The 11,363-nt window shown below is 33.8% G+C and overlaps 1 protein-coding gene across 6 annotated transcripts in view; it reads left to right on the forward strand.

Annotated features, from left to right (window-relative positions):
• The first annotated feature begins 2,313 nt into the window (after positions 1-2,313).
• LOC110028659 (E3 ubiquitin-protein ligase At3g02290-like) overlaps positions 2,314-11,363 on the forward strand; it is a 21,731-nt gene continuing 12,681 nt past the window's right edge. For 2 of the 6 annotated variants that reach the window (XM_020730599.1, XM_020730600.1), the window contains exon 1: positions 2,314-2,852. Coding sequence is in view for 1 of the 6 variants with exons in the window: in XM_020730604.1 (XP_020586263.1) it covers positions 2,635-2,686 (52 nt within the window). In the remaining 5 variants the exon portion in view is untranslated. The remainder of the gene's footprint in view (positions 2,853-11,363) is intronic. The other 4 variants (XM_020730601.1, XM_020730602.1, XM_020730604.1 and 1 more) reach the window with 4 other exon arrangements.

The raw sequence follows: 11,363 nt of genomic DNA on the forward strand, positions 1-11,363 counted from the left end.
TGTTATCATTTCATAATTGAGAGACACCGTCTAAACACGTGCATTTATATATATATATATATATATATAAGCTTTAATATTTATGAATATAAGACTCAAATCTTTAACATCACATATATAAACTTTAGATGCAAGATATGTACATACATAAGAATTGTGTGAGGTGCATGTGTAAATTTCCCTTTAATAGGCAAAATAAAGCCCCAATGGCAATCAAATATTAAAATCCCATAATGTAACCTGAAATATTTGCTAAAATTTTGCCAAAGCAATCGCAACCAACAAATCCCATAAGGCAACCACAATACCTGATTTCTCAAGTCCCTACAAATTCATAACACAACATGCAAGCAAGATCTGCACCTTTTATGAATCAAGGAAAAATAGTGAAACGTGGACCTCAAATCGATCTTAAAAAAATTAAGCAAATAACAAACAAGTTATTTACACAGAATTCAAACTATATACTAACAACTTGCCAACAAGAAATTATTGGAACTACTTATTTGCAGGGACAACAAACCACCAAATTCCAAAATCACCTAAAATCTCCCAAGGAAGCTACTGAACTGACATAAATAAGACCCAAATATGGGTGAAAACTCGTGTTCGACTCGTTTATATTTCGAGCTCAAAAAGTGTGTTTGTGTTTGTCTCGTTTGCTTAGTGAATCGAACACAAGTCATTCACAAACAAAAAGTCATTTTGACAACCCTAATCACGTAGTCATAAGATGTTAAGGGTTGGACAAGATTTAAAAATTATTGTTTATATTAAAACATCATTTAAATCTAATTTAATAATTGTTATTTTATTTTCTTCATTAATACTCTTAATTGATTTTAAATTTTGGTAGCTTTGTATTCAATTAAATTTTTTAAAAATACTACCCATCAATATACTACCCATCAATATATATATATATATATATATATATTTTTTGTTCGTGTTTGGTTCATTAACTTAGCGAACGAGCCGAACACGAGCTTCTTAACAAGTCGATCAACAACGAGCCGTTTTAACAGCTCCAGACACAAATCCAATAAATAGTTAGTTGAACTAGAATAAAGAATTGAACCAGACAAACGAATTCAAAAAATAAGAGCGTTTTAACAGCTCTAGACCCAAATCCAATAAATAATTAGTTGAACTAGAATAACGAATTGAACCAGACAAACGAATTCAAAAAATAAGAGAAGAAATTATCATAAGGATCATCACAAACATGAAAAGCAACCTACCATCACCATAGAGGCCATCCAGGAAGCCCCATCGGCACCACTTCAAGCACCAAACGACTAACAATGAGGAAAACTTAAAAGTATAATAGAGAAAATAAATATGATATTCAATATAACACCTCAAGTGCCAAAAGAACAAAAATACCTCAAGCAATATACCACCTCAAAATAAAATGTAACATATCACCTCAAGCACCAAACCACCAACAAGTAAATCGAGAACTCGACAAAGAAAAAAAACGAAAAATACCAAACCACCACTACATAGGACAATCGATAAAGAAAGAAGACGAATACTACCCATAGAGAGAGACTGTAGCAGAGAATACAAACTTCAATTTTGCCCTAAAGCCACAACGAGAATGAATAAATGGAGTAGGGGCTAAGGAAGGGTATTATCAGGGACTCAAGGAGTCTTTTCTCGAATTGCAGAGGGGTAGCTTTGTACTTTTGCGCCCAAACCACAACATAAATCTTAGAATGGAGGCAGCATGACACAATCTTTGTTTTTTTCATTCCAAAGGCGTGCTGTGCCAAAAAGCATACGCAAAGCGCCCTCCCAAACGTCACATGAAGTGCTTTTCAAACCAAAAAGCAGTCAAAACACTCTCCCAAATGCACCCTTAGTCTAGGAGGCCTGTTCACAAACAATTTTAAATCCAACAATAATAGTTTATTATGAATCTACAAATCATCTGAATTTTATTTATTTAAAATAACTATAATTTTTTCATGAACTCTTGTGACAGTTTTGGATCTTTGACAATGATGCATTTGATGGCATTCACTGGCAAAGATAAATTTCAACATCAGAATCTATTTGAGGTGATTGTAGTTGTTGAAGAAACAACTGTGAAGCTATTATATGACTATTATAAATTTATTTTATTTTGAAAAAAATAAGATTGTAATTTTTTTGACAGTCTTAGGCTGAAAAATTTAGTTTTTGACCACAAATTTTTGTTAAGCAGAAAATGGGCGATTCCCAAAAAAAAATTGTGGTTGGCATCTGGACTTATTAACAGTTCTAACTCTTTGTCAATTTCGTCTGGACTTATGAGTAGAATTGACGATGTAGAGCGCCGTGTTATTTCATCAGGGCATCAGCAATGCGTTATTTCATTTGCCTCCAAAACAAATGCCTTTTGATAATGCTTGCGGGATGCCAGCGGTCATCGAACTGGTAAAAGTAATTAAAAAAAATGCCCTCTTGAATGCAGGAGAAGTTTCCACAAGTGCTTCCATATGCGTGAAAACGATTCAACAGCGACGCTCCACCGACCCCCCCAAAACCAAAGCAGGTCTTCCCCATTACTCCAAAGTCTGATACCAAACCCTCTACCGCTGTTTCCTCCATGGATAATCTCTAATCCTCTTGCTCCCAAGGTTTTGCATGGTTAAAGCCGTCTCCTTTCTCGCATTTGTCATTTTCAGGGCCTTTTCAGGTAATAAGCTAAGACAATCTGCTGAATCTGTTGCATAATGGTTCTGAGCAGCCCCTATCTTGTGATGAGGATCAATGAATCGTGAAACTGATTTCCTCCTTTGAACGGAGAAAGGCTTTAATTTTGCTATCTAGCCGGCTTAAATTGCCGGATTCGGTAGTGCGAGGTACTCCGCTTCAGCCGATCAGACTTTTTATTTCTCAGTGGCCTGTAGAATGGTCTTGATTTCTGTTAAATTGATTTGTTCCTCTGAACCTGTTATTGGGGAAACTCAATTGAAACGAGTACTTTTGTTTTGAGCTTAGGTTTGGTCGCATGTTGGTCTTTTGCAAGGGTGACACTATGTATACTAGACGTGTAGCTTTATTTTTGTTCTTCTAATTATCTGATTCCAATATCTTTTTGAGCTTGGGACTGAAGTCGCTCATGTTTGTTTTTTGAGTGAAACCTGAAAATTTTGAGTTCTGTTATGATAAATTGATAAGCTATTGATGCTATTATTCATTATTATCAGGGTACTTGAAATATATTGATAGTATTTGTGAGGAACTTTATTTTTGTCCCGCAACTGAGTTATATTGGCTGTGATCAGATTCAAAATGTTTGGTTTTGTGGATACAAAAGTGTGCATTCCAGGCTTGAATCAAACAACAGGAAGAATTTATAGGGCAAGTGCTGTTGCTTCATTGCATTTTTCGTTTTGGTGTGCCTGAGAGGGAAGCTTCTTCAACTCCATTTACTAACGCTTGATTCTATCTTTTTTCTATTTTTTTTTTTTCGATCCTGATTGCTTTCTTGCTACCATTAAATAATCCTCACTTTCATCCCTTTTTAATGAGTCCAATGAAGCAGCTCGCACATAGTCTGTTTGAGTCATGGTTGTGAGGGAAGTTTCTTTGTTTCCTTATTCAAGATTATCTCTTTTCATAAGTGTAAAATTGATCATTGTGATTCATAGGTAATCATCTAGAAATCTCATTTTAGGTTCCGCTTGTGGACTGACTTGCAATATGGGTAGTTGAAGCCATCAAAAGCCCGTTTGAAGTATTTGTTGAAGTATTTTTTTTTTTTTTTTTTCTGATCTGGTTTTTTGAGATGAAACTCTAACTATACTTATTTTGGGCATCTATGAACTATTATTGTAGAGATTATCAAAGTTAGTTGTCATGAGAATGCAAAAAATGTCGTTAGGGCTGAAAATTCAGTTTGAACATTGCTGATCTCTCGAAAATCGATTTGAATTTTAGCTTGGATTGAGATTGGATCTAAGCAAGTGAGCCAAACTATGAGTTGAAAGCATGGCTCAAATATTTTCCATGCCGATTTTGAGTCATACATTTTTCGGCGTGGACTAGCTTGAGAGCAGCTCAGAGTTTTTTCCTTTATAAATATTTTTTCGGTGCATATACATTCATACCAGCCAATTCCTATATATCTACATATCTAGCAGCTAAATTTTGTCTTTAACATTTATATCACTCAAATCTTTCATATCTGATAAAAGTACCACAAATTTAACTTCTAAAAAGTGAAATTCACCTTTCCATGCATTGGTAAGATGGTAAGTATGTAAAATATGAAGTTTAGGTGCTAGATTTGTAAATAAATAGGAATTGAGTGATATGTATGCAAATTTGATTAATATAGAATGTTAAATAAATTCTTAGAAAGCATAAGTGGTAGGGTTTTTATGTTTTTTTTTTTTGCCGTTTGTTTTATTAATTAATTTTGGGTCGGATAATCAAATCAAGCCAACTTATTTTAATTTTGATCTACAAGTAATCAAAATAACCCTATTCATGCCAATTTGTTTCGATTTCAAGCTGTATCGAGCTCGATTCAAATTTGAGTCGAGTTGGCTTGACATCGAATGAATGAGCCACAAGCCAATTTTGAGTCATATTAAAACCTTTCAAGCTGATTTTGAGCCGACCTCAACTCGTCTCTAGATCGGATTGTTACCCTAAATGTGGTCCAACAATGCAATTTTGTTAGGGAGTATTAACTCTATGTATTACAAATGTTTTAGTAGCGTTTTTTTATTTGGGTTGACATGATGTGATGCAGGATGGTTATAGATTTCTTCCATTTTTTTCATTTCTTCGTTATGACCTTGCGGGATTTTGTCAAGATTTTATGTTTTACTGTCTTTATTTATTTCTTTATTTATTTATTTTTTGTGTCGGGGTGGAGATCAATCTGGTATGTGCTGACGTCAGTTGTTCAAGTGAAAGGGTGGTTTAAAATGGTAAAAAAAATTGATTAGTCAATACGTCTCACCAAACTATGCTCTAGATGATTATTAAAGCCTAGGAATTGTTATTTTACATGACTTGTAACACCTTTTTATAAACCTCATGAAATGATGAAGCAATCTGATAACACTATCAAAGAGGAACCCAAGATGGAGAAATTATCACTAGCAATTAATAATAACAATATTAATAGCACAAAATAAGTTTCATAAGAAGCGCTAAAAGAACGATCTATGCACAGAAGCAAAAAAATAAAAATACAAAATAAAATAAAAATGCCCAATCAAAGAAATGTAGAGAGGTGCCAAACAAAAGAAACAGAAGTCACAAGAATAGTCTCAAGAAGCTCAAAAGTTACAGTGTTATACCTATAGGCAGTAAAAGGGAATTTCTGCTTCCACTTTCTCTGCTCATAACCAATCGAGTTCGGGACCACCACTCTTCTCTAGAATAATCTATTCTCATCACATATATGTACACGTTTAATGTAATAGTTTTAGCTAAGACATTTTTACTTTTCATCTGTTTATCAAAGATGTCTTCCTTTAGCTCATTATGTCGCCTGTAGTTATACTCTTTGTAGAGATTCAATATTGCTGCTCATATTCAAATGCCATTGGAGGTTAACATAGTATTGAAGCTTCCAAGAAGATCATGGTATTTTATACTCTAAGCCTTAAATTTTCTTGATTTTCTATTTCTCTCTTCTCTATTTCTAACGCCAACGTCGATAAACTCTTCCCAAACCAATCGGGAAGGTGTCAATGAGTCATTCGAGATCACCAAAATTCCTATCCCCTCATCTCTCGAGCTATTGATGTCCAACATCAAAGCCTTAGCTAATGTCCAATTAACCGCAGAAAAGTACACCTGGAAACCTCAAATCTACAAGCTCTTCAAACCAATGAATTCAAAAGTTTTCTTGATGGAACCACTATTTACTGTGCATTGCAAACCAACACCCTTGGTGGCCGATCCATTCCCAATCCTCACTTCTCCAGTGGCAACTCATAGATCAAAACTTGTCTGCTGTAATCTATTCCACTATATCTCCCACCATTTTACCCTACATTCTTAACCTTGAATCCACCAATGACATTTGAAAAACTCTTCAAAGTCCCTTGCACTCAACCAATCGATCTCTTCTAATTCAACTCCGAAATCAACTCCACCATATCTCTATGAAAAATCAAACTATGTCACAATACCTACTTATAATCAACTCCCTAGTTGACCATATCATTGCGGTCGGAGGACATATTGATCAATAGGAATTTATTCTCCACATCCTCAATGGCTGCCCACATCATACCAATCCTTCAAAACAACCATCTGAACCAGGTTAGAACCAATTAAGCTCAATGACATGTACTCTCTTCTCTGCAGCGAAGAGAAAAACCTATTCGCAGAAACTGCCAAAGAAACCAATGATATTGCCATGCCCCTATTTCAATGCTCGCAACAACAACAATGACTTCCGTAGCCATGGTCGGCATCCTTATCATAATAGGAGCACTCATGGATCATCGAATTCAAACAGAGGAGATCAAACTCAAGGCTCCACCACTAACCGTCAATCTGGCCAAATCTACGACAAAGTTGGTCCTAGCACTCTTCAAAATTGGGATCGCACCAACTTCAGCTCATATCCATCTACAAAACAAGAGGCAACACTCACGTCTTCCATCAAACCATACTCAGAAAATTGACTACTAAACTCGAGTACCACCACCCACCTCACCTCAAACTATGACCATCTTCAGCAGGCTCAACCGTGCATTGGTTCTGACTCGGTCACTATTGGCGATGGCTCCAATCTTCGAATCACCCACACCGAGCAAGGTATCCTATCAAAACCACAACATAAGCTCCACCTATCTAAGCTATTTAACTCAACCTTCTTAACTCACAATCTTCTCTCTGTCCATAAATTAGTCTCTGATACAAATTGTGACATTTCATTCACTCCATCTGGCTTTTTCATTTAAGGACCGGAGTACCAACCACATCCTCCTGCAAGGACCTAGCGAGAATGGTCTCTATCCCAGCTCCATCCTCATTGCAACCTAATCCTCATCTGCATCCGCTCTCCTTAGGCATTGAAGACTTGGGCATCCACATCACGCCACCGCAATCACTATTCTCAAGACAAAAAATATCAAAGCCAGTCCATATTCCACTTCATATTGTAATGAATGCAACGCTTCGAAAAGTCATCAACATTTTCTTAATATTTATGTTTCGACATCCTCATGTAGTTTTAACCTAGTTCATTCCGATATATGGGTTCCTACACCCACACCTTCTTTTTAAGGTTATAAATACTATATTTTGTTTATTGATGACCACTCTAAATTTACTTGGGTGTTTCCTATGTTTGCGAAGTTTGAAAAAACACATAAATTTATTCTCTTCCATAAACTTATTCAAAATTAGTTCAATAATAGCATCAAAACCTTACGGTCTGATGGAGTTGGCGAATACACATCTCATTTTTTGTAAACCTATCTAAACTCTCACGACATAACTCACCAATTCAATTGTCCCTATAACCCCCAACAAAAATGGGGTCGCCGGGAGAAAACATTGTCACCTTATTGAAATAACATAAGCCCTTCTCCTCACCGCCCACCTTCCTTACAAATTCTGGACTATAGCTATACTCAATCGCCACCTATCTCATAAATCACATACCATCCAAAACAACCAAACTCAAAAGTCTGTATGAGTTTCTTTATCATAAATCTCTTGCATATAAACGCCTCCGCACTTTCGAATGCCCATGCTTCCCTTGGCAAAAACCTCAATCTAAACAAACGGGCTCCTATCTCCCCGCAATATATATTCATCAGCTATGCACCTCTTCACAAAGGATACTACTACTTGATACACCTAAAATATATTGTCTTTATGTACACATTTTTATATCTATTTTTTAGATATTGTGGTTTGATGAAAGATATTTGTGTTTTTCCTTTAAGTACAATTAAAATGATGAAAATGGTAAAAGGAGTGAAAAATGATCAAATTTGGAGCAAAAATGAATGTGCAAAAATGAACTGAGGGGCCTAAGCGCCCAAGACTAGCGCTTACGCGTCAGTTAAACAGAGATAGCCGCGCCTAAGCGCCAAGTACCTCGCGCTTAAGCGTCATAAGTAGTTATTTGATGATTCATTGAATTTGGATGAATTTTTGAAGTGTTTGAAGCAATCCTTGGTGAAAACGTGGGAAATATTTAATTGACACTAAAATATATTTAATTGGCTTTTGAAATGAGGCAAAAATTCATTCAATTGGCTTTTGAAAAGAGACAATTTCTAGAAGACTCATTGAATGAAGACACATTTTGAAGAGACATCAAGACATTTTTTAGAAAATTATAAAAGAAGACTTGAATCATCCATAGAGAGAATCCATCCAGACCAATCCAGTGCCAACCACCACATACGCCGCCGCCTCCCACTTTTTTTTTTTATTTTGAGTTGTATTTTGTATTGTAAGTGAAGGAAGAGATTCAAAAAGGAACTTAAAGACATTTGGTGGAGAGAATTTGAGATAAGTGTTTATCTTTGAGACTACACTTAGTTTTTAATTTAGATTTCTTGTTTGTGTGCATGATTTCTACTTTTAAACACATGTGCGGTTGTGTTTTCTCTCATGAATTTTGAGTACTTTCTTTATCCTTTTTCTTAAAATGATAAGTGATTAAGTATTGGAGGGAAGTTGTGTAAAGTATTAGTCTTTAATGTTGGAAGAAATTGTGATGATTTTAAACATTGTACTTCATTTAGTTCTTGATTTGACCAATTAAGATGTTAATACCTTTTCTGAGAACATGTAAGATCCGAGATGGTATTGTCTCAGTCAACAAATGTTAAAAATCACATTTGATTTCATGGATGAGAATGTAGTATATGAGATTGAGTGCAAATAAATAAGAAATAAGCTTTGAAGGGTGTAGAATTAGATGACTTTAGAGTGACATACTAAAATCCAAAATTTGGTTTATAGTTTTAGGTTTTGATACGAGATGTTAGCCCCCAGATGGAGGGAGAAGAGAGAACTTTAGAGTGAGAGCTAGTGTCTTCCTTATATAACCCCTCCTTACATAACCCATTTTTAATATTATTCACTATAGATTAATTAATTTTCTTTATAGCATATCTAATAAGGGTAAAAAATATTATTGCTCCTATTTGACACAACACAATTAGAATACTTTCACAACAGAATTTCTATACTTGTTATTTATTCATGATTAGAAAAAAATTATTTTATTTGTATTGCTTTCATCTTTATTCATGATTAGGAAAAAATTATTTTATTTGTATTGCTTTCATCTTGCAAATATCTAGTTAAATTAGTTAGTTGCTTACTTTATTTTCAATTATCAAAAATTACAAAAAGAATCAAACTTTCATTTCTATTATAACATCTACAGTTTAAGTAAGAATATATTACTAAGTAGAATTTTGTTATCTAGTTTCTATTGTTTTGTTATTATAACATCTACAGTTTAAGTAAGAATATTTTATTAAGTAGAATTTTGTTATCTAGTTTCTATTGTTTTGTAAAGTTGCATATTGTGTTTTTCCTGTGAGTTTGATATTCATGTCTTAATAAAAAAATCCTATATTACTGCATCTAAAATATATTGTCTTTATGTACACATTTTTATATCTATTTTTTAGATATTATGGTTTGATGAAAGATATTTGTGTTTTTCTTTTAAGTACAATTAAAATGATGAAAATGGTAAAAGGAGTGAAAAATGATCAAATTTGGAACAAAAATGAATGTGCAAAAATGAACTGAGGGGCCTAAGCGCCCAAGACTAGCGCTTACGCGTCAGTTAAACAGAGATAGCCGCGCCTAAGCGCCAAGTACCTCGCGCTTAAGCGTCATAAGTAGTTATTTGATGATTCATTGAATTTGGATGAATTTTTGAAGTGTTTGAAGCAATCCTTGGTGAAAACGTGGGAAATATTTAATTGACACTAAAATTCATTCAATTGGCTTTTGAAAAGAGACAATTTCTAGAAGACTCATTGAATGAAGACACATTTTGAAGAGACATCAAGACATTTTTTAGAAAATTATAAAAGAAGACTTGGATCATCCATAGAGAGAATCCATCCAGACCAATCCAGTGCCAACCACCACATACGCCGCCGCCGCCTCCCACTTTTTTTTTTTATTTTGAGTTGTATTTTGTATTGTAAGTGAAGGAAGAGATTCAAAAAACTTCAAAACTTTGGTGGAGAGGATTTGAGATAGGTTTTTATCTTTGTGACTACATTTGATTTTAATTTAGACTTCTTGTTTGTGTGCATGATTTCTATTTTTAAACTCAAGTGTGGTTGCGTATTCTCCATGAATTTTGAGTACTTTCTTTATCTTTTTTCTTAAAATGATAAGTGATTAAGTATTGGAGGGAAGTTGTGTAAAGTATTAGTCTTTAATGTTGGAAGAAATTGTGATGATTTTAAACATTGTACTTCATTTAGTTCTTGATTTGACCAATTAAGATGTTAATACCTTTTCTGAGAACATGTAAGATCCGAGATGGTATTGTCTCAGTCAACAAATGTTAAAAATCACATTTGATTTCATGGATGAGAATGTAGTATATGAGATTGAGTGCAAATAAATAAGAAATAAGCTTTGAAGGGTGTAGAATTAGATGACTTTAGAGTGACATACTAAAATCCAAAATTTGGTTTATAGTTTTAGGTTTTGATACGAGATGTTAGCCCCCAGATGGAGGGAGAAGAGAGAACTTTAGAGTGAGAGCTAGTGTCTTCCTTATATAACCCATTTTTAATATTATTCACTATAGATTAATTAATTTTCTTTATAGCATATCTAATAAGGGTAAAAAATATTATTGCTCCTATTTGACACAACACAATTAGAATACTTTCACAACAGAATTTCTATACTTGTTATTTATTCATGATTAGAAAAAAATTATTTTATTTGTATTGCTTTCATCTTGCAAATATCTAGTTAAATTACTTAGTTGCTTACTTTATTTTCAATTATCAAAAATTACAAAAAGAATCGAACTTTCATTTTTATTATAACATCTACAGTTTAAGTAAGAATATTTTATTAAGTAGAATTTTGTTATCTAGTTTCTATTGTTTTGTAAAGTTGCATATTGTGTTTTTCCTGTGAGTTTGATATTCATGTCTTAATAAAAAAATCCTATATTACTTGATAACGATACGTATACTTGCGTAGTATCACATATTTAAATATTATAACTGTATTCTTTTTTGCTTAGAAGTTAAAAATTTACCTAGCTTTTATTTGGGATCAAGTTTTTTGCTTTGTTGCAAAGTAAAAATTATAACTAAGAAAATTAAGAACACAATCGCATGCATCACATTAACATATATAAAGAGAATCGGGATCAC

This window comes from Phalaenopsis equestris, unplaced genomic scaffold (genome assembly GCF_001263595.1).
Source record: "Phalaenopsis equestris unplaced genomic scaffold, ASM126359v1 Scaffold000520, whole genome shotgun sequence".
In the NCBI taxonomy this organism is placed as follows: domain Eukaryota; kingdom Viridiplantae; phylum Streptophyta; class Magnoliopsida; order Asparagales; family Orchidaceae; genus Phalaenopsis; species Phalaenopsis equestris.